Raw genomic sequence first — 24,558 nt, 5'->3', positions numbered from 1 at the left:
CAAACAGAAACAGGACTTAGGGTGTTGGGTGCTGTGGCATAAAGCCTAGAGGTCGGAGGCATGAGAACCAGGAAAGTTCAAGACTATCTTCCAATAGAAAGAGAAGCTGGAGGCCAGCCTGGGCTAGGAGACTCTGGTGAGAGAGAAAGAGACAGGCACACGAGAGTACCTTGTGTAGTCCAGGCTACACCAAACTCTGGGGAGGAAGCAATCCTTTTCAGCCTCCTGAGCAGACTCTGGTATGTTAATACCCTAACTGTACACTCTGTCTGTCTGAGACAGTCTGACTATGTAGCCCAGCTCAGCCTCGTACTTGTTATCCAGGCGGACCTTACTGTCTCACTCCTCCTCTCAGCTGCCTCAGTGCTGGATCAGCTGCATGCAGCCCCACTCCCAGCTTCTCATTTTTGACAGAGGAACTTGTCCACATATAGAACCTCACATACACACTTAGCGACAGTGCTGGGATAAGGTGGAGAGCCACAGCTACATGGGGTCCTGCTTAGTGGTTCTGCAAAACTGAGCTGCACAACTTGAGTGGGCCCATGTACTTGCACCAGGATTCCAGTTATGAACAGGCCAGTTTCCTATCGGAGAGTAGTGTGCAGAAGGAATGCCTTTCTGGCACCTGCACAGCCTCCACTTGCCGACTGAGGAAGGTCTGGCCCATCCACTTTCTTATGCTGAAGTCAGTACATCCTACCCTGTTCCCTGACACGGTTTGTGGAAAACAGAGGTCCTCTGCAAGGCTTGGGTAGACAGGAAGAGCAGGAGGCTGTGAGGACAGCATTCTCTGTGGGCCCTGCCAGGTAGCCCTGCAGGTGAGGGAGACAAGTTCCAGGATATACTAGGTGAAACCTCATCCCAGAATGTGCTGCCAGGCACGCTGCTGCCAGCGTGAAGACTGCAGTGACAATTCTGTTGTTCTGTAAATGGAGGTGTGCAGTTAAGAGAGGTGAGACTTACCCGGGTTACAAAACAAAAATGAGTGCAGTCTAGCCATCTGATCCAAGTGGTCTAGCTGGTCTCTAACATTAGCAGACTGAACCAGTCTCACTTCTCTTGCTGGGAGGGGCACTGCAGCTGGAGCCCAAGGTCTCTGCACATTAGGTGATTCTATAACCTCAACCCCCTACAACTCTTGCTAGATCAAAGTCAGTTTTTCCAAGATGAAGGTCAGGAAGATAAAGAGGAAGAGTCATATATTCCATATCTATCCTGTGCAGTCATGTCCATGGGATTTACATACACACTGCTCATACACAGGACACATAATATCGAGGTAACCACATATTAGCACAGGATTTTTAAAAATTCAAGCTTTATTACTTTTTTTGGGAACTCTAGTCCACAATTGACATGCTTAGGCCAGTGGGGAGTCCTGATGAGAATGCCTGCCACGGGAGGGAGGCCTGCACGCCCAGAGTGGAGGCTCTGCTTTGCAGCACAGAGTCAGTCTGTTTGGAAAACAAATACCAAGTGCCATGTGGGAGTGTCAGCTCCTCCTCAACACCCAAGCACTCACTGACGAGCTTTGCCTTACACCAAAGCCACATATATGCCAACCCATCTTAATTCTTATCAGAAAAACAACACAAAGGGACTTAACCTAGTACAGCATCCTCAAGCAGCCAGGGACCAAATTCCAAATCAAGGAGACAGAGAGCACTCTCTAGTGCATGTTCCCACTCATGAGCCATGCACCCAATATCCTGATGCACTCTAGCCTTCAGTCCACACCAGCATCATCCATGTCTTCTGAATATACATATACTCCACAAGCCACAGTATAAGGTACTTTACCTCATCCCCAGACTGAAAACATTACCTGATATTTTAAAGGAACTCTTAGGTTTACTCTAAGTATGTGTATGAACAGGAATGGGGCAGCATGAAGGGAAAATGGGCTCACATACAGTCAGAGTTAAGCAGGTAGTGCTAAGAAAAGGTAACTGCCCCTTCTTACTTCTTGTAACTTGTGAAAATTAGAAAGGCCAGTTCTGCATCTGTCTGTGACGCCTATAGAACTACCAAACCTGACAAGAGACTGACAAAACTATAAGAGCATCAAATCACATGGTACAAATATATAAAAACACACTGACGAATTTCTTAATCTGACATGATTCTTCCAAACCCGCTGTCTCAGTTGCTTTATTGGTGCCCCTCCTGCCACACAGTGTGGCAGAGGACATCAGGATCGCCAGAAGGAGGACGTCAGGAAGCCTCTGGGGACAGGAATCTCCCTGCGTTGCAGACATTTCTGGACATGAAACAAAAAAAACAAAACAAAACAAAACAAAAAAAACAGGATGAGTTTCTGACAAAATTGCCTCCAACATTTGACAACGGGGAGATGCTGAGGAAGCAAGGAAAGAGTGGACAAAGGAGAGAACCTGACGGGTCTGTGGAAGACTAAAATAAAGACTGTTATTAGGCCCGCCTACCCGTTTCCCCAGAGCATAGCCTCATTTACCACCACTACTATTTTATAGGCTCCTAGAAGCTGGCTGTCAGTGACTACCTCACAGGCCTACTACAAAAATCCAGATGACCTGGGCTGGAGAGACAGTTCGGTGGTTAAGAGCACACTGACTGCTCTACCAGAGGTCCTGAGTTCAATTCCCAGCAACCACATGGTGGCTCACAACCATCTATAATGCAATCTTCTGGTGTGTCTGAAGACAGCTACAGTGTACTTATAAACATAAAATAATCTTTTTAAAAAATCTAGACGACCTGTTAAAATAAACCTTTTAAAATGTCTTGGTACTTAGAAATAGAGGAAGAGTCCACTGGAACGTGTGGCATGATCCCATGGATTTAGTGGCCACACTCAATAGTTCCCAACCTGAGAGAGACAGGAGAACCTTGGGTGACAGGAAGAAGTAGTTTGTTAGAGATTCACTGCACACAGCTCCCTGTCCTCAGGACAGCCGCCTGACAGGCCGTGTGCAGAGTGGTGTGTGAGGATGAAAGGACATGCTTTTTGTCTCTAAGACAAGGGATTATAAACAAAAGGCAGTGTGTAGAAAACAGGAGAGACAGCATCAGGTCTGGTGGTCCGAGACTACGGGGCTACAGTTGGGACACACTGGAATAGCACATCTTACCTCCAAGAACTGCTTCAGACGTATGAAAGAGCCCATCTGTCCTGAGCTCGTGATAGCTTCAATTCTATAGGTGAAGAGAGAGAGACTTGTGAGTGGTTCCTGTGAGGAATCTCAACACCATCAGATGAGGACCAGATCCACTGACTCTTCTAAAGAATGCTGGCTGCTCTCTCACGTGCTCCTCGCCATTCTTCCAAAGGAACCAAGGACAACTGCTCTTGTCTGAGATTTAGTCTGAGATTTAGCAGGTGGGATGAGTGCGGCCAAGACCCTCCCCTACCTGGAAGGCCAGTGAGTTTAGAAGAGCTCTTTCAAGCGGATAGGTGAAAACCACACAACAGTCAGGCAATCTGGTAGGCAGACCAGTTTCTCCACCTAACTTATTGATGAACTCGTCTCAGTGGTTCAGTTCAGGACTACTTGAAATCATGATCCCAGATAATATGGGGGAGTTCAGAAAGAACATTTAAACACACCAGACCCAGGGATGGGAGCACACACCAGTAATCTTTAGCACACAGGTTTGAGCAGCAGGAAGTCAGTGTCACCTTTGGCTACATAGTATATTCCAAGCTTAGCCTAGGCTAGAGAATAAGACCCTCTCAAAAAAAAAAAAAAAAAAGTCAGAGATAGCTCAGTCATTAAAGTGCAACAGGCTACATAAGCATGAAGCACTGAGTTCCACCCCAAAAACAGACATAAAAAGCCAGATGTGGGGGCATGCACTAATGAGCCTAGAGCTTGAAGACAGCAACAAAAGGATCCCTGGGTCTTGGTGGCCAGACAATGTGACCAAATCGGAAAGTTCTAGGTTAATGAGACATTGTCCCAAAAATAGTTGAGTGATAGAAAACACAATGCTGACTTCAGACTTACATGTGCACTCTGACTTACACACATGAACATGAGTACACACACGAACATGAACATGTGTACACACACACATATTCTGGCCTACAGAATGAGATCTTTCAACCACTCCTCAAAAAAATAAAAAAGGCTAATGCATTTGAGCCTGAGCGTGCACGTGCGAGTGTGTGGCTATACATGTACACTACTTGGAACAGAGCATGGAATGTACAAGATAAGTGCATTGCTCTCTCACCAATTCCCAACATCAAATCCCTTATCTCAACCTCTTCCTAATTTATACTTTTCCTTAAGAAACAGTAGCTAGGGGATGGAAATATGGCCTAGCGATCAAGAGTACTGGCTTCTCTTCTGGAGGACCCAGGTTTCATTCCTAATGGTAGCTCACACATGGCTGTGACTCTAGATCCAGGGGATCCGACAGCCTCACAGATATGCGCACAGTCGAAACATCAGTGCACATGAAGTAAAGATGAATACATTTTAAAAAGGAAACAACACTTAAAAGATATTTTGTTTGAATTTCAAAATCATTTACTCATCCAGGTATGGTAGTGCACACCTTTAATCCCAGCACTCAGGACGCAGATGCAAACACATCTTTGAGTTTGAGACCAGCCTGGTCTACAAAGCAAGTTCAGGAGAACTGGGGCTACACAGAGAAACCCTGTCTCGAAAAACCAAATAAAAAAAGAAAGAAAGAAAGCAGAAGAAAATGATGGAGAGACAGCTTGGTGGTTAAGAGCGAGCGCTGACTGGTCTTACAGAGGAGCCGAGTTCAATTCCTAGCACCATGAAAGGCAGTTCACAGCTGCCTCTAACTCTAGCTCTGGGGCTCCAACTCCTCTGGCCTCTGAGGGCACTTGTATATGCTGTATATATAGATGTGTGTGTGTGTGTGTGTGTGTGTGTGTGTGTGTGTGTGTGTGTGTGTGAACATTCTGAAATGCTCACACAATGGAAAATAAGTCTTTTGAAAACAATTCGCTGTCTGTGTCTGGGTATTCTGTCTACATGCACACACGTGTGTACCACACACATATCTGGTGCTATGGATCCCTGAACTGGAGTTACAGACAGTTGTAACCTGACATGTAGGTACTGGGAATTGAACTCGGGTCCTCTAGAAGAACCCACTGTTCCCAACCACTGGGCCATTTCTCCAGCCCCGAAAATAAATGTTTACAAAAAAAGAAAAGGGAAGGATGAGTAGAAAAACTCTCTCTTTTGTTTTTGTTTTCCAGACAGGGTTTCTCTGTGTAGCCCCAGCTGCCCTGGAACTCGCTCTGTAGACCAGGCTGGCTTCAGTTTCCCGAGTGCTGGGATTAAAGGCATTTAATTGCCACCACTGTCTGGCAATACTGTCTTTGAACAGATCCCCAGACCCAGCATGAGGAGCAAATCTAGACCCTTGCTCATGCTAGGCACATACTCAACCACTAACACTATCTCACTTTTCACTTAAGTCAAAAGTACCACACTGGTCTGGTAAGAAGACTCAGCAGGGGATAAGGCTCTTGCCATCAAGCTTGACTTAACCTGAGTTCCATTCCACATGACAGAAGGGAAACCACAGTTACTGTGTGCACACCATGGCATGCGTGCCCCACCCTCCCATCACCCTAATAAACAAACAAATATAACGTTAAAATATAGCATGTGCAAGACCCACATCCAAGCAGGAGGCAGAGATAGAGCCCAGGTTGGAGGTCTCTTATCAGGTCCCTCCCTTCAGAGCTCAGGAAACCCCACAGAAGAGGAAGAGAAGGAATTGCAGGAGCCAGAGAAGTCAGACACTGGGAGAGCATGGCCTGAGTGATCAGTAAGCAGGGCTCATGGGGCTCAGACTGAAGCAGTGACCACAGAGCCTGCATGGTCTGCGCTCGGTCCTCTGCATATGCATGCTATGCTTGCTGGCTGGGAGTCTGGGGGGGGGGGGCGGAATCCTGACAGTGGGACTGACTGACCGTGTCTAGCTCTTTTGCCTGCTCTTGGGACTCTTTTCCACCTACTGGGTTGCCTCATCCATCCTTGATATAGAGGTTTCTGCCTGGTTTTTTGCATATTGTTATACTGTGTTTGGTGGATGTCCCTGGGAGGCACGCTCTTCTCTGGGGGTAGCCCGGGGGTGGGAGTGAATCCAAGAGAGAGGGGAGGTAGGGGAACTAAGAGGAGGGGAGGGAGCGGAAGCTGCAGTGGGGATATATTGCATGAGAGAAGAAGAAATAAAAATTAAAAATAAGAAAAGAGCAGAGACAGGAAGACTGAGCTCTGGGGCGGTCTAGGCTACAAAGACTCTCCCACAAAATAAAAAAGCAAAGCAAAACAAAACAGCACAACAAGAGAAAGTCAAAAATAAAAACTCAGCTAAAAAAATACACACACACACACACACACACACTTTTGGCATGAGTGTTTTAGAATTCATGGTGACACACACACATACACACACACATACTTTTGGCACGAGTGCTTTAGAATTCATGATGCCTGGTTTTCAGGCGTTACCTACAAACTCCCCAGTGGTCTGCTCAACAAGCGATACCTGGGGAAGTAGTCCTCTTTGATGAGAAGTATCATCTTCCAGAACTGGACCTGGTACTGCTTCATGAGGGCGTTTCCACACACCTAGAGGGAGGGTAAGAACTGAGCAGAAAACAAACATCGCTCCCCCGCCTGCCTGTCCCTCCTATGGAAATAGCTCAGCCACAGTGTCACTTAGCTGACTGGGGAACAGGTAAAAAGGCCCAACTTTCTATGCACAGACAGCAAGTTCACTTGTGAGCATTGTCTTCAGGCATAAGGCCCCCAGTCCATTTTATGGAAAATCCAGTGGGGCAGTGGCACACACCTTTAATCCCAGCACTCTGGAAGCAGAGGCCGGCGGGTCTCTGAGTTTGAGACCAAGATGATCTAAAGATTGAGTTCAGAGTAGCCAGAGCTACAGAGAAACCCTGTCTCAAAAAAGCAAAAACAAAAAACACAAAAACCTAACTTCCTTCTAATTTATTATACTTACTTCCACGTAAGTAAACTGTCAAGGAGGCCAGGCGGTGGCACACGCCTTTAATCCCAGCACTTGGGAGGCAGAGGCAGGCAGATTTCTAAATTCGAGGCCAGCCTAGACTACAGAGTGAGTTCCAGGACAGCCAGGACTATACAGAGAAACCCTGTCTCGAAAAAAAAACAACGAAATAAAATAAAATAAAATAAGTAAACTGTCAAGGCTTAATGAATACTTCTTTCACCATACTGAACAGAGCCTTTCTGAAGGGTTGGCATTCCTCCTAGCCTTAGTAAGAATCCAGACTGCTACTTGTCTCAAAGACTCAGGATCTGCATTAATTAACCATAATGTCAGGAGTTATAAGGTAACTTGGGACTATTAGAATTTCAGGCCTAAGGGCCTCAGATTTGTCAGGGCACAAACCCTCACTATTCATTAATCTGAGGCAAGGTCTTATTGGTTTCAAACTTGTGATCCTCCTGTTGCGGCTCCTTTGTGGAGTGCCATGCCCGGCTCTCTGAAGCTTCTTTCAGTTGGGTGTGGTGGGCAGGCACACCTTAGATTCTATTACCCAGGAGGCAGAAAGAAGTGCATCTCAGTGCCCAGCCAGCCTGGTCCACATAAAAGCTCTACCCAGAGAGCTATAGCAGTGGTTCCTCAAGGGCAGAAATGTATGAGGCTTCCAGGGAGGTAAATACCTAACCCAAACTTGCATTTTTTTTCCTGGAAAACATGAATGAGATGGGATACTGATCCTGCCACACTGGGTAAAGAAATATACCGAAAGACAGCCCAGGATAGGTAGCATGCTCACAATGCACAAAGCAAAAAAAGTAGCTTACAAAGCAAGAACATTTATGGAAGATGAGAACCAGGGAGACTGTGTTGGTGTCTGGTGATCTAGTTCCTGTTTCCAGGGTCTCGGGAGGTTCACCTGCAATCTACCATGATTCCACTACTCAATTCTATATCCCTAAAGTGAAATCTACTTTTTGCTTAGGCTGGGGTGTACATTACTGTAGAGGGTAAAAAGTGCTTGTCTACACAGATATGCACTGGAGAAGCCAGAAAAGATAAACTTGCAACTAACTGTCAAAGGAAAGAGATGTTTAACTTGTTTTCTGCCTGTAATGCTGAATGGGCATCTTTTACAGCCTGGTAATCACTGGCTGTCTGATGAGCCAGTCTTGGTCATATCTTCCACAACTTAAGTTTTATTTATACCAGACACTTTCCCTGTAAGCCTTATTACTTCTAGGCCATAAAACTTACCCTTGTGAGAATTGTCAACAGCTTAAGTGACTTCTGTGTTACCTCAGGGCCAGGCCAATCCAGACTCCCACAGGGATTATCTTTACCTCAGCCATTTCTCCCTAGAGCCTTATCTTGAGCATGGTTTCTATGTCAATGACAATCCATCTTATGGATGAAGCCATACAGATTTTGTAAAGAGTTTCAATGCAAACATTTTTTTTAAAGATTTTATTTATTTGAACATGAACCCCTTATATATATGAGTACACTGTAGCTATCTTCAGACACACCAGAAGAGAGCATCAGATCCCATTACAGATGGTTGTGAGGCTGGAGAGATGGCTCAACGGTTAAGAGCACTGACTGTTCTTCCAGAGGTCCTGAGTTCAAATCCCAGCAACCACATGGTGGCTCACAACTATCTGTAATGAGATCCAATGTCCTCTTCTGGGATGTCTGAAGACAGCTACAGTGTACTTACATATAAAAAATAAATAAATAAATAAATAAATCTAAAGAAAACAGATGGTTGTGAGCCACCATGTGGTTGCTGGGAATTGAACTTAGGACCTCTGGAAGAGCAGCCAGTGCTCTTAACCGCTGAGCCATCTCTCCAGCCCCTAAACATGTCTTAATCTTTCTTGTACTCACAGGACTGTGGTAACTGTTATTTGAAAACTTTTTACCAGAATTGTGCTATGCTTAAATATGGCAAAAATATATACCAGCTGATATCAGACTCTGAGAAGTCTTGGCCAGTTACCTAAATTGGGCTGAACCGAATTTCATTCTTTCCTCACCTGGATCGCTTTCCTTGCCAGCTGTAAGCCTGCAGGGATCCCACAAACAGAAAGAGAGAGAGACAGACAGACAGAGACAGACAGAGAGCAATCGAGAAGGAACATTCTAGCCTAAGGGAAAGAGAAGTCAAGGCCAGTGAGAGGAGAAAAAAAAAAGCTGGGCGTGGTGGCACACGCCTGTAATCCCAGCACTTGGGAGGCAGAGGCAGGTGGATTTCTGAGTTTGAGGCCAGCCTGGTCTACAGAGTGAGTTCCAGGACAGCCAGGGCTACACAGAGAAACCCTGTCTCAAAAACAAACAAATTAAAAAAATGTCCCCTAGGCCGCTTGTCTCCAAGCTCAGGAGAAGCTGCAGGAGCGACAGGAGCTCACTCGTGTTCAGGACTTGGCTGCACTTCCATGCTGCCTTCCACCCATCTCGCCCTGTGTCCTGGACCACCTCAGCCACCGTTTTCTCATTTAATAATGGAATTACCTCCAGGAAGTCAAACAGGAGAGTAGCAGTCACATCTGAGAGAGGCTCCATGTTTAAGATCTGTGCCAACCAGCGCCAGCCATGATTTAAGCCATGGGGATGGCCCTGGAAGCAAAGAGCAGTGTCTATTCACAACAGAGATTCTCAGTGTAACACTCAGCCCCTGAACATGAACCCCGAGACCATCTGACCCATGCATACAAGACAGAACACAGAGACCAAAGGCTAAGAAAACTCTTTCTGGAAATATTCTGATTTACTCCCAGGCCCTCACAGAAACTTTACAAAGTTCTTGTGAGATATGACATGATACCTGATGTGCTGTTTGGAAAATCCACAGCCAATAGCATTATTAACTTTCCTTTTTCAGATGGGGTCTTAACTTTGTAGCCCAGGCTGACCTCAAACTCACTGCAATCCTCCCTGGCCCAGTCTCCCAGGATGGAAGCACAGGGTAAGTCACCTCATCTGACTTTGTTTGTGAGGATTTTGGTTTAGTTTTTGTTCCGAGACAGGGTTTCACTGGCACTGGCTGGCCTTGAACTCACAGCCTATTTCCTGAGTACTGGGATTCAAGCTGTATCACTATGCCTCCCCAAGGCACACTTTTTGTCTGATCTTGGTATTGTGACAGGGTTTCAATGTGCAATCCAGAGTGATCTAGAACTTGCAATTCTTCTGCTACAGCTTCCTGAGTGTTGGGATTATAGGCAGTACATTACAGCTGGCTGAAACTTTTATAAATGTCATGACAGGTAGAATCTGAAGATTAGTTCTTTATGGCCTCAACTGAGGAAGCTATGCATCTTTTTTGTTGATTCAAAACAGTAGCCTACGGACATCCATTTTTTCTAAATCCATCCATCCATCAACATTCACTTCTCTAAATACACCCGTGAGGCTACCATTCTCTACCCCATTATTCACAGCACAGCTCACAAGAACTTTTAAAGCCTGAGTAACAAGGCTTGGTCTCAAGCCTGTGACACTATCTCAAAGTGTGAGACCATTAGGAGGTTGAGCTAGCTGGAAGAAGTTAGGTCACTGAGGACAGACATACCCTTGCAGGGGACACTGGGAATGCCCACCCCGCTTTTGGAAAAGCCTTTTGCATCTTTCACGTGCCAGTTGCCAGAAGCAGTTTGCACTGCACATGCATCTTCCATGATGCTCTGCCTCACCATGGCTCCACGAGAAACTGCTCCAAGGGAGAGTAAGATCTGAAAGCTCTCCCAACTGTGCTTGCTAACCCACCAAGCCGCAGGTGTTTCCTCCATGAAGGCTGTTTGTCCCACTTCAGAGAGCTGACTCACCAAGGCTGCGCTTGCTATGCCTGCTGGGAACCATTCCTTATCTCGGCAGGCCTGCTTGACCTACCTCCTGCCGCTTTCCATAAGGCCACTGGAGCTGGATGATGGCGGCATACAAACGGATCATCCCAGACATTCGCTTTAGAAAGTTGTCCTGTTGTTCAACCTTGGAATCCGTCACTTGGTAGCCAAGCATCCTATGTGTAAAGATAAGATTCAGAACACCACCAAAACGAGGGTGACAGAGGTTTCTTTCTTTCAATGGCTAAAGGTACTCCTAGTCACACTTTGTATCATTATTACATATTACTAATATACCTGTACAAAGCACTGGCATTTATTACCAAATTTCTGTGTAAAATCTCTGCAAAGCAAACTCCCCATGTGAACACTCACAAATAGAAAAACCGCCCCAGGGCTGGAGAGATGGCTCGGCAGTTCAATGTTTGCTCTTCCAAAGATTCCCAGCAGCCACATAGTGGCTCACACTAGCTATAGTGTGATCTGATGCCCTCTTCTGGCATGAAGGTGTACATGTAGACAGAGTACTCATACACAATAAATGAATGAATGAATGCAGGAATGAATCAATGGAAACTGCTTAGGTGATAGCTAGTTTTACATCAATCTGACAAAGCCCACATCTTAGATGTGGGAACCTCAATTGAGAAAATATCTCCATAAAATATCTATAGGCAAGTCTGTAAAGGCATATTAATAAGGAAGGGCCCAGCCCACTGTGGGTGGTGCCACCCCTGCGCTAGTAGTCCTGGGTATTGTGAGAAAGCAGGCTGAGCAAGTCACGAGGAGCATGCCAGGAAGCAGCACTCCTCCATGGCCTTCGCATCCATCCCTGCCTCCAGGTGCCAGCCCTATCTACTTTCCAGGATGGCTCATGATATGGAATTGTGAATGATATAAACTCTTTCCTACCCAAGTCACGGTGGTTATAGAATTTCATCATAGCAATAGTAACCCTAACTAAGACAGCTAGCTTCTCGGTGAGATTTAAATGGCTTACACTATTTTGCAAAGTCATTAGATGAATAAATTGTAAGACTCCTGGATTCCAGATCCAGTATTCTTTCCAGTAAGCTATGGTGATTATCAACCATCACACCCAAATCCTAAAAGATGTCCAGTTTGCATGAAAGACATTAACTTTTTACCCTTTTTTGTGAGGCAGGGTTCTTGCTATGTAGCCCAGGCTAACCTGAACCTCACTTGCAGTTGTGGTTTCAGACCGGACATTTAACAGTATAGAGAAGGAGCTGTAGCCAAGAGTGAGAACACATTCCAATGCTTATGCTACTACTTTCCCCGAGTGAGAGAGAGAGAGGAGAAAACCATTTCACCGTTGATAATCCTCCAACGCCATCCCTTCCTTGAAAGCCGGGTAGAAAGGAACAGAGTAGGGACACTTCTTGTGCAGATGTGCAAGAATGAGGTCTCCCACTCTGGGGTGGAGCATCCAGATACCAGATGCCACCACTGCAATGGGGAATGCTGCTTCGTGGTGAGAGGCCACTTCCTCCTCCCCTTGTTTCTAGGAACAAAGATGGGCACAATTCCAAATTAGTATCACAGCCAGGCTCAGTACTGTCCACCAGCTTCTTCTGCCCAGACCTCGGACAACAAGGTTCCTCACCACAAATTTCTCTGCCAGTTTGTACTGGACAAAGTCCAGCCCCTGAGGGTTAAGGGTGACAGACACGGAACGCCCACCAGATTGAACAGGCTTTCCAGAGAGCAGGCTATGGATCTTGTCAAAGACCTCCTTCAGCTTTGAACCTGGGAGGAAAGAAAAAGCAATAAAAAGATGAAGCCGCAGCTGGGCGTGGTAGAGCACACCTATCCTAACCCAGCACCCACCGGGGAGGGCAGAGAGCCAGGAACTCAAGGCTAGCCTCAGCCACGGACTGAGACTGAGTCTTGCCTATAGCTCCTTCTCTATACTCTTAAACGTTCCGTCTGAAACTGTAACTGGCAAGTGAGGTTCAGGTTAGCCTGGGCTACATGCCCAGATGCTTGAACCAAAGACGGGGACAATGATAACGGTTTCTTCTCCTGTTGCTGCCACTGGGTTCTGGGACACAGGGCTGTGCCCACTGTCAGGACAAACACAACTCTTCCCTGGGCTTAAGCATATCAGAATTTGTTTTCATTACTCTAGTATCTAGAAACAAAGGTTTAATTAACCAGCATCTCCAGCTGAAAATATCAAGTTCCTTATCCCTTCAGAAGTGACACTTTCACTAATGACTTAAAAATATCCCTTATACCAGAGATATAGGAAGAAACCAAAAATGAATTAAGAAGATATCACAGAAACGACAGGATGAATAATTCCAGAATATAAGAACTCACTTGGATGTGAAATGTGTCCACTTCTGTACACATCTCCCCAGTGCATTCCTGCTACTACTGTTACCAAGAGCTGCCCCGGGCCATACAAGTCTGCATCTCACAACCAGTCCCTGTCTACCCCCACGGCAGTAGCTACTATCCCCACTAGCCCATGCCCACTTAGAAATCTTCCCTACACTGTTTGTTGTTGTCAGCCATTTTCAGGGAGAAGAATCAAGTTCTTTTTCTTCTGGTCATGTAACATTATTGAGCACTAATTCCAGAGCATGCTGGTCTCAGCAGGTTCCCAGCACAACAGGCGGATTGTTTCTGGTTCCCCACTAATATGCATGATGTCTACGGCTACTTAAAGGAAAGGGAAGGAAAAGAGACACAGAGAAGATAAACCAGTTAGGATGGAGGCAAAACCCAGCCAGGCAGAAAAGTTCCTAATATGGCTGCTAGAGACTCTGAAGCTTGGAAAAAAAGGAATGAACCAGGACATAGTTAGGATTCACTGGTCTAAAAGTAACATCTGACACCATGGGAGTTACAAGGGATAAATAGAACTGTGGGGGACAGCAGGCCCCCAGGAAGCACTACAATCAAGGCAGAGCCTGGGGAGCCACAGTCAGGAGCTGTCTCAGAGAGAAGCTGCAGTCCACAGGCCAAATGCCAACACTGGGACGAGAGACTGAGCACAGGAGCAAGGGAGCCGACGCTGGGGTGTGAGACACTCAAGCTTGTTGAAAGGCTGAGGGAAGAAACTGCAAAAGAAACCCAGCTGAGGAAGAGTCCAGGACCGGAACAAAGGCCTTTACAAGAGCCCATTAGGGCAGGAAGGCTACCTCAGTCTCGGAAACAGACTAAGAAGAAAACAGTCTGAGGAGTTCATGCTGCTTCTGTTTCCTGGCTGCAGCTGAAGACAGACCTTGGTGACAAGGGGAAAGAATGAGGACAAGCAGGAGACAGACCGCACTCAGCCCCTCTATGGTCACTGACACGGAAAACAGCACTTTTTTAAGCACTTTTTTTAAACCCCCAGCACTGCTGCTCCCTGTGTTTATTTATACTCTGCCCTGGTCCACAAAGAATTTCAGGCAACAAAGGAAAGGAAGGAAGCTTGGACAAAAGGCCTCAAGGGCACAATCTCCGCGATTCCTCGGCTTTTTTTGGCAACAATGTGAGAGGGCACTGGGGCACGGTACACAAGAGGGCGCTCTAGCTGCTCTCCTATTCACATTGGTACAGCTTGGAATCTAGAGGCCTCATCTACAGCTGTGTAAAATGGAGCCCGAGCTCTAAAGGCTTTCTTTGCCCTCATTCTCTGCATCTCTGCTAAGGCAGAGTACCAATATGTCGATCTTGGAGTTTGGAGACACTAAAGCAGGACAAACAAGAAAACAGAAAAGATTTTAAGTGACTTCCTAAGTGGGTATCCTCCCATCTCCTTCCCAAGTTCTTTGTTTTGTTTTAATTCTTTTTGTTTGTTTTTCAAAACAGGGTTTCTCTGTATAGCCCTGGCTGTCCTAGAACTCACTCTGTAGACCAGGCTGGCCTGGAACTCAGAAATCTGCCTGCCTCTGCCTCCCAAGTGCTGGGATTAAAGGCATGCACCACCACGCCCAGCTCCAAGTTTTGTTCAGGAGAATTTAAAAGCCAACCAGATGCTGGAGGCCAGGGTGTGCTTACTGGTAAATAGCTTGCCTAACTCATTAATATAAAGCCCTCTGTTAAACTGCTAGCACCACCTCATAAATACAAATAAAACCAGGCAGGGTGGTGCACACCTTTAATCCCAGCCTGGCCTACAGAGTGAGTTCCAGAACATCCAGGGCTATACGTAGTAAGACCCTACTCCAAAGCAACTCCCCAGTGAGTATTTAGATAATTACAAATAATTTATTATTAATTCATAACTTATAAACAAATGACTCAGGGCTGAAAGATGGCTCAGTGGTTAAGAGCAACTGCTGGACAAGCATGAGGGCCAAAGCACCGTCCCAGCACCCACATGAGGCAGCTGACAGACGTCAGGGATCAGGACCTCTTCTGGCCTCCACAGGCACCTGCCCTCACACTCAGTCACATAAACAGATGTCACAGAAGCCCAGTGTTGTGGCACATGTCTGAAATCAAGAACACCCAGGAGGCTAAGATGAATTCAAAGATAACTAGAGCTATACAGTGGTCTACTGCCTCAATAACAAACAAATTAAAATTAATAGCTCGGTGGTAGAAGACACTAGGCCAAAACTTAAACCTCTAAAGCAATAAAAAATAAATACTGGTGAGTGGCTTTGGCATGTGATTTCTTTCTCCCCTGCAGCACTTCTTCAGCACCTCCTCCAGCTCCGCAATAAAATTAATTGAACCCCTCTATAGAGTCAACAAACCTAAGAGTCAACAAACATTCCTTTTTTCTTTTCTGTGGACTAAGAATTCAGTTAGCTCGTCATAGCATGCACCTGAGTGTTCTACAATAGCATCCATCTGGCCTTAAAAGGCTTTCTCCTTTGAAGACAGGGTCTCACTGATTTGCACTTCACACAGGCTGTACTTGAACTTGTGATCCTACAGCCTCAGAGTTCCCTCAATCAGAGGGAACTGCCAGACCCAGTTTGCTTCTGTATGAAGAAAAACAAAAAACCAGGGATACAGCATGCATTTGAACATGTGTGTGCGTGTGTGTGTGTGTGTGTGTGTGTGTGTGTGTGTGTGTGTGGCAGTGGGGATGGAACCCAGGCCCTTGCATATACTTGTCAAGTGCCCTGCCACTAAGCCATATTCTCCATGAACAAACACTGTGAAAGAACCTTACAGCTTACAAAACTAAGACAGCGAAATGAAGGACAATATTCCCAGCTATCGGACCCACCTGCGATGGTGGAGATCTGGCTCACCGGAATGGTGGCTGCCTTCTGCAAGTCCATCTTTATCTTTTTGGTCTGCCGAGAGAGTGGTGACTTGTTAAGTGGGGCTGTGCAGAGCTGAGCACATGCTACTAGAACGAGGGAACATGACAGACCACGAACAGTCTTTTACATCAGGCTGTGGGCACAGCACCACAATATTGGCCACCTACCCATCTCCCCTACCTGACTGTCCTTGCTGCTGGTCAGGTCCTCGAAGGCCAACACGCATTTGGCAGAAGCATCCTGAAGTTGCTGGTACCACTGCATCGTACTATCTTCTACCTTCACCTGCAGGTCTGAGAACAAAAGCCAGGCCTTAGTGGCAGTGAGCTTATGTAGCATGGCATCTGAACTAGGACTGTTCTAAGCGCTACACTATGCATTGGCTGCTTCAGTGTCACAATCATCTACAGAGTAGATACTAATACTTTCCCCATTTAACAAGAAACAGGCATGGAAAGGGTGCTTGTCCAGGTCACACTGCTTTAACAAGTGGAAACAGACTTGACTTCTGGTCCAAACACATTTCTATGCCATCCCTGCCGGATCTTTGCTACATTGGGGGGTTCTTCTTTCTTCCATTCTTCCAACCCCCTAACACTAGATAGGAGAGAAAAAGGAAAGAGATCCCTGAATAAAGTCAGGGGTCAGAAAAGGGGAGCCGTTATTAGACTTCTTCCTGCTGATGGGGAGTGTTGACTTCCTTCGGGTAAGTTTGATCTTCACTAGCAGAATATCTAACGTGTTTTCCTTCTCGAGACACAACTACTTAACCGACTACAGCCAACAACAACCAGCAACCAACCCTACCTTTTAGGGCCCTAGCATTTATATAATACCCCATGAAAAGTCCCCAGAATTTCAAACATCACACAATCACAGAAACAATCTGTAGCTGGCAAAATCATAGTCAGCTGATATGGACAATATGAAGCAGCCCCATATACTACACCTAGGATTAAAACAAAAACATATAATATTTCTGTGTTTTAAAGAAACTAAAACTCCGAAATTGTCACTATAGACCCTCAAACATAGTAAACAAGGACATCTATACATGTGACTAAAATCCAAGTGGGGTTGGAGAGATTCACATAGTAAATAAAATATTCTAAAAGTTTTTCAACTTTTTTTTTTTTTTTTGGTTTTTTGGACTTGGTTTTTTTCCAAGACAGAGTTTCTCTGTATAGCCCTGGCTGTCCTGGAACTCACTCTGTAAACCAGGTTGGCTTCAAACTCAGAAATCCGCCTGCCTCTGCCTCTCAGAGTACTGGAATTACAGGCGTGCACCACCACCGCCCTAAAAGTTTTTCAAAAGACCAGTGGCTACTCTTATTGGAAAGCATAGCTCTCTGGAAACCAGCATCCACATGGTGGCTCCCAATCCCTGCCTTCAGTGCTCTCTTCCAGTCTCTGGGAGTACATGTGTACACATGCAGTGCACATCTTACACACATGCAGGCAAACACTCATGCACATAAAGCAAAAAGCAGCAAATCTTAAACAATTCTTCAGGCTGAGCGTGGCGGAGCACGCCTTTAATCCTTGCACTCAGGGGTCAGAAGCAGGTGATCTCTGAGTTCAAGGCCAGCCTAGTCACAAAGTAAGTTCCAGGATAGCCAGGGCTATACAACAAAAACCCTGTCCCAATAAACCAAACCAAATCAACTAATGCTCAGCAGTAGCGATATTTGGAACACCAACCTTGCTAGAGCAGACAGGCTTTTCAAATCCTGCGGAAAATGGCAGAATCTAGAACTGGTTTCAGATCAACCAAAACTCTACGAACACATTAGGTAAGAGTTCTGATGAACTGGGCAGTCCTATAATGTGACACATTCATGTTTGGTCCTAACACTTAATACAGTTAAAGGACTGCGTCTACACCACAACCCACCTTCATTCTGCGTCCCTACTGGGCTTGGGCTAGGTGCAGAGGTCTGGGTGGGAGCCCCTGGCCCCTGCTGCACCTGGGACTCCTGCAGCCTGACCCGGGCCTCCTCTTCATCCTTCCTCTTCACTTCAGAGGCTCTGTTGATCTCCTGCTCCAAATTTGAGAGGAGGTCCCGCATTTCCTGCAGGGCTCGCTCAGCCTCAGCTTGGTTCTCTGCTGTGGGATAACCACTCTGTCAAAGTGAGAAACAACACTTAACATTGACTTTCCTTGTGGGGCTGAGTCATATTACACACAACACATTTCTAATGTGGCCCAGCCAGACCAGTGAGTAGATATGGTCAAATATTGGTACCTACTAATTTCCTGTTCTCTTAAGGATTCAAAGAGCTGGGAGCGGTGGCTCATGCCTGCAATACTAGCACTGAGAGGCAGAGGCAGGAAATTGCTGCAATTATGAGACCAGCTAGGGCTACACAGTGAGCCTCTGTTTAAAAAAAAAAAAAAAAAAAAAAGAAAGAAAAAAAAGAAAAGAAAGCCATTGAGATAGCTCAGTGGTTAAAAGTACTTGCTTCCCAACCCTTATGACACCCTGAATTTGATACCTGGAAACCCCCATAAAGAGAGCACTGATCCCACAAAATTCTCCTGATTTCTAAGCACGTATACATAGAACATCACATAGAAGGTTTGCCACAGTCCCCGCCCCACAGCAGCATCCATGACACTTTGAAGCTTCCAGCAACCCTGCTCAGAGCAGGCTCTCTAAAAACGCCTGTAACAAAACCAACTATATCATGTCACATCCCAGCAATCCTAGCTCTCAATCTTTGGCACAATGCCTTAAGTCCCAAGCCATGTTGAGCTACACAGTGAGACCCTATAACAAAACAAACAACAAACAAAACAAAGCAAAAAAAACTCCAAAAAACAAAGAATTGGCTAAAAGAATGGCTTAGCCGAGAGGAGCATATGCTGCTTTTGCAGAGGGCCTGAGTGGTTCCTAGCTCACAAGCACCAGTTAACTCTTGGGCCAGAACCAGCCTCTGTGGAAACCCAAGTGTACATACATGAACACAGACACATATGTATATGTATACATAATAAAACCTAAAAGGACAACAAAGTGGCAAGGGTTGTGACAACATGCTGGCTAAACACACTGGTCTCACTGGGTGTGCTGCTGTGGGTCTGCAGTCCAGCACTAACAGGCCTGATGAGGGACCGTTTAAGAGTTTGAGGCCAGCCGGGCGGTGGTGGCACACGCCTGTAATCACAGCACTCTGGGAGGCAGAGGCAGGCGGATTTCTGAGTTTGAGGCCAGCCTGCTCTACAGAGTGAGTTCCAGGACAGCCAGGGCTATACAGTGAAACCCTGTATCCAAAAATCCAAATAAAAAGAGTTTGAGGCCAGCCTTGGCGACACTGCCTCAGTAATAAACAAGAGTTGTCATTTTTAAAACTTCTATTAGTGGTAATTCCTTAAGTAGTTGAAAGTTGTGTTTCAGCTTCTGTTTTTGGTAAAAGGGTGTGTGTGTGTGTGTGTGTGTTCGTAGGCACAGCTATGAAAAATCAAACATCTCCTGCAAGTTAGCTCTTTCCTGCCACCTTGTGAGGGTGGGAGCCTGGGCTCACCAGGCCCAGGCGCAAGGTCTCTTGGTGCTGGCCATCTGGCAAGTCCTGTTCCAGCTTTCAGAGCCGCCTGCGTGCTTCACTCGTGTTCTTGTAGGAGGAAAGAGAAAGCAACAGCAGTTTGTCCTTCTGCACGCACTGCAGGAATACTTTTGGAATCAAGGACATCATATTTTAGTGTGTGCGGCCAATATTTCCTAATTTGTACTATCTTTAAATTTTTCACATGCTCAGATAAATGAGCACTTACTTTACATGTCAGTTTATTTTGCACTTACTGTCAGATACTTGATTCTTTCTTAGATTTTACTTAATGGTCCGTCTATCTCGGGATTTACAGCTCAATATACAATATAGAATAAAAATGAAGACAAGATAAGTTTGGTCTCTATTTGGATGTATTTATATCTCCTATTTACGACGTTACCGGGAAGCAGTGTGAGCTGGGCAAACGCTTTACCAGCACAGCGGTCTCACCTCTCACCCAGCTACCAAGTGACAACTGGTATTTCCTGCAACAGACAGGCATTACTTACTTTCATCTTTTTGGTTTTGTTTTTCGAGACAGGGTTTCTCTGTGTAGCCCTGGCTGTCCAAGAACTCACTCTGTAGACCAAGCTAGCCTCAAACTCATAAATCCTCCTGCCTCTGCCTCCCAGTGCCAGCACTGCCCAACAAACCACATTAGAGTGTAAGTAGCTGTCTCTAACCGGACAGTCATTCTGTAATCACTTACTTCCAAGGTGCTGCGAATGATGGCGGAGACGAGGCCACACAGCTGGTTGCCCCGGGTCTGGAAGGCAGCCAGGTCCACAGTCAGCAGGTCCCTGTGCTGACTGGAGGCAGCCAGCCGCTGGTTGAGCTGCAGGACCTCCTCTTGCAGGGTGTACAGGCTGCGCAGTCGGACCTGGCCTTCCTCCTTCCGAAGCTGCTCCTGCTCTGCCTGCTTCACACGCTGCTGCTCTGCCTCTCGAAGCTTTAGGTTGAGAATCTACTGAAAGGGGCACTGAGTCACTAGGGGTGGAGTGAGGTGGGGGTGCGGGCTTTCCCTTTCCACACTGCTCGACTCCTAAGTGAGCTCTATCTTTTCACAGATAGGCTGAGGACATAAACTCCCCCAGGGTCAACATATAAGTTCAGTGCAACTCTCAGCGTCACCAGCTGGAAGAGAAGCTATGAGAATAGCACACCATACCTCTATAGTGTTCTGAGGACATTTTTAGGGAAGATCAACAAAGGGGGAGGGCCTGCTTAAATGTGGGTGGTACTACCCTACAGGCCGAGATCTGAGAAGGAGAAAAGGGAAACCCAGGGAGCAGAGGCTTTCTGAGTCATGAAAACCCAGGAGCTGAAACAATCCCCTTTCTCTCTGTCCTCTGGGGCTTGGTCCCAGTGAGGAAAGGAGCACGATCATGGACTGGGGTCCCCTGAAGGACTCTGTTGATGGACTGATAAACCCCCAGGAGGCCAGAGACAGACAGCAGTACACTCACGCCGAGTGAGTGTCCCAGGCACTGACCTTGGCTCTGTGGCGATGCTCTGCTTTCAGCCTCTCCTGATGGCCCAGGGCTTCTCTGGTACTGATAAACAAGGCAGGATCAGGGCTGGTTCCCAAGACCTTTGCCACCTCCCTCGCTGTCACATTAGGCCTCCTCCAAAGCTATACACCTCTCTAGGCTGGAAGTTTCTTTGCCTATTTTACTTTGATATTTAAGGACTGTCAACCCTTTCACCTCGGGGTTTCTCTGGGACAGCAGCAAGCTGACCCCGCAGACAGACGCTTGCAGTAGGCACTCAGGAGCACTCACCTCTTCTCCATCACCTCCTGTAAGTCCTGGAACTCCTTATGCAGCTTCAGCTGCTTCAGCTCGTCAAACCTCTTCAGCTGTTCGGATGCCATCTCTGAGAGGGCTCGCACCTTCCTCTCCTGTTCCTCCTGCCACTGCCTCAGGCCCTCCTGGAAAGGGTCAGCACCTGTTTTCCCTGGTTCATCTGCTCCCGGACCCCCACTGTCAGGCCTCAGAGCACAGAAGACTCAGAGCTCGGAATCACCTGCTTGCTCATCAAGCTCTTGTGGACGATAACTTGTCCTTGACTGGCTCTTGTCTTTCTATCTTTTCTTTGAGACAGGATTTCATGTATCTCCTGCTGGTCTCAACCTTGTTCTATAGCTAAACTATAGAACTTCTACCGGCCAGAAAATGGAACCAGATTTCAGTTATCATTCACTGTCACACTACCTCCCAAAAGGAGCTGTCAGTGGGTGGCAAATCATGATTAGCATACAGTGAGGATCCTCCCCAGAGAATCTCCCTAAGTGCGGCTCTTTAGTGTCAAGCCTCCCTGACTCATGGTCTCACTTACTGTTCCTCTCATCCTGTGCGCCAATTCATACATTCGGATGCAACCTTCCACTTTGATCGCCCGGGAAGACTGAGGTGCAGTAGATTCTGTGAAGGGGGACTCATGTGTGCTCTAAATAGAAGATGAATAAATAAATAAGCTTTGAACATGGGAAACTTGGGTTGTCTTTTAGAGACAAAGATCACATCCTTGCCGGCTTTCTGTCAGCGTAGTTTTCTAGGTGTTCTCCTAAGAAATTACCCAAAAGAAGATTTCTTTTGGCTTGCGATTCAGAGGTTTCTGTTCATGGTCTCTGTACTCACTTGTTCCCTGGCTCTGGGCTGTGTTAAGGCAGAACGTGACAGCAGTGGCATGTGGTAGAGAAAAGCAGCCACCATTAAGTGGCTGGAAAGCAGGAGAGAGAGAGAGGAAAGGGTCAGGGATTAGATTTGGCTGACAAGGCCCCAGCCCCTGCAGTTTAGCACTATCTACTGTTCCCACCCCTGATAACCTAGGAGACTACCACCCATTGATATAAATCTCTCTGAAAATCATGGTCTACTTTCCCAAAGCTTTTCCTTTAAATGTTGCCACATGAGGGGCAAAGTTCAACATAGAATCCTTTAAAGGACACTTGAGGTCCAACCTCTAACACACCCAACTTAGGAACCAATATTAAATTTACAAGCCACCAATAATGAAAATAATTTAGGGGGCTGGAGAGATGGCTCAGCGGTTAAGAGCACTGACTGGTCTTCCGAAGGTCCTGAGTTCAAATCCCAGCAACCACATGGTAGCTCACAACCATCTATAATGGGATCTGACACACTCTTCTGGGGTGTCTAAAGACAGCTACAGTGTATTTACATATAATAAATAAATAAATAAATATTTTTTTTAAAAAAAGAAAATACTTTAGTGTCAGAATACAGTCTAAGAATGGAGTTGTACAAGAATTCTAAGTACTTGTGAGAAAACTCCAAGAAAACAAGAGTCTTGTGACCTCAGTTTCTTTAAAACACAGAAATGTTCTCAGAATATGCTCTGTCCACCTCCTACACACAGCAGACAGACAGGGATGCGTTTAATTCAGATTATTCATTACAACTGCTTAATATTCATTTATATTCGTCTCTGGAAAAGCACGTTTCGCTACCGGTGGCTTGTCCCTGCACCCAGTACAGTACCCAGGTGACTTTTCCCTCAGAGTATAAATTATCTGATGCTCTGAGTAAAGTTGCATGAGACTCTAGTCTTCCTCGTTTTTAGGCCCTGCGCTCCCAGGTTCGTGCTGCCAATGAGAATGATAAACAGGGAACCCTGTGTTTACTATGACACCGACTTTGTCATGTTGTTCCCCTCTCTCCCTCTCCCCATTCCTGTCTCTAACTCATTTACACTTGATCGTCCCCAGCAGGCCAAGAAGCACAGTACTTTTTGTTGTTTTTTTGACACAGAGTCTCATTATGTAGCCCAGGCTGGCCTAGAATTTGCTCTGTAGACCAGGCTGGCCTTGAATTCATAGGAACCCACCTGTGTCTGCCTTCCAAGTGCTGCAATTATAGGCTTGTACCACTACCTAATGTTACACTGGTTCTCTTTCATAAACTGGTGTTTCTTCTTGTGCTGGGGAGATAGCTTGACGGGTAAAGTAAATTATGGACTTAAAATTCCAGCACTGAAGAAGAGGAGCCAGGATAGTTTCTGAGATTACTGGCCAGTTTATCCTAATTGATAGGCTCCAGGCCAATGAGGGACACTGCCTCACAACCCAAGATGAAGGCCTCTGAGACTCAAGATCCAAAGTTGACTTCTGGCCTCCACACACATGTGCATACACATATACTCACAAACAGTGGATGATACGGTAAATACAATTATTTGCAATGGGGAACAATAGTTTCCAAGTCACTGTCATGTGACTAAACACTTCAATTTTGCAGCCAACAAGTCTTTTGTCTTAAGCAAGTTAAACCTTACCTGGGTTCCATTTGGTGTTGAGGGTGTGGGGGATTGCGGGCTACTTCTGACAGGAGACTTAAGTAGTGAGGATTGGTACAGGCCTGAAGCAGATCCAGAGGATGGTGAATTATCAGAGGAAGGAGCATTCTCTTGTGTGTGGTGTGAGGTGTTGGGTAGGATGTGATCTACCACCCATCCAGAGTAAGATGATAGTTTGGGAAGAGACATGCATTCTTCCAAAACATCCTAAAGAGAAGAAGGTTAGACCTTTTTGTATAATCACTGGTAAGTATAAGACATTATTACATATATTGCTCAACAACTGAGGGCCCCAGAAAATAAGTTAATGCACAGGATTAAAAAAAAAAGGAACGCGGCCCGTCGCCACGCTCGCGGCCTCTATGGAGCCTGTTAAACGCGGGCCGGGCCGGGCCGGGCCGGGCCGCCGGCCGCCGCTCACCTCGTAGCGCAGCAGCCACTCGCGGTCGTAGCGCAGGCGGCCTTTGCTGGAGTTGCGGAGAGCCCTCAGAGTTTCCCAGCAGCGACCATCGGACGGCATGGCAGGACACCAGCTGATATAACAACAAACCCTCGAATCGGCCGCCGAGGAGGCGCCGCCTTCCGCTTCCGGGGTGTCC

At 46.4% G+C, this 24,558-nt stretch overlaps 1 protein-coding gene across 1 annotated transcript; it reads right to left on the bottom strand.

The window, feature by feature from the left end:
• Positions 1-1,304: 1,304 nt before the first annotated feature.
• Positions 1,305-24,558, bottom strand: Gle1 (GLE1 RNA export mediator). The gene is made up of 16 exons (XM_052182037.1): positions 24,381-24,558; positions 23,939-24,166; positions 21,980-22,090; positions 21,424-21,572; positions 21,135-21,195; positions 20,352-20,606; positions 17,988-18,216; positions 16,274-16,386; positions 16,054-16,123; positions 12,478-12,620; positions 12,185-12,375; positions 10,897-11,026; positions 9,520-9,624; positions 6,529-6,611; positions 3,114-3,177; positions 1,305-2,263 (listed from the first exon to the last, which is right to left on the bottom strand). Exons 1-16 carry the CDS (start codon positions 24,477-24,479, stop codon positions 2,195-2,197), a joined length of 2,100 nt encoding a protein of 699 aa, XP_052037997.1. The 5' UTR covers positions 24,480-24,558; the 3' UTR covers positions 1,305-2,194.

Source organism: Apodemus sylvaticus, chromosome 5 (assembly GCF_947179515.1).
Source record: "Apodemus sylvaticus chromosome 5, mApoSyl1.1, whole genome shotgun sequence".
Taxonomy (NCBI): Eukaryota; Metazoa; Chordata; class Mammalia; order Rodentia; family Muridae; genus Apodemus; species Apodemus sylvaticus.
This window is presented reverse-complemented; position numbering and strand designations above follow the sequence as displayed.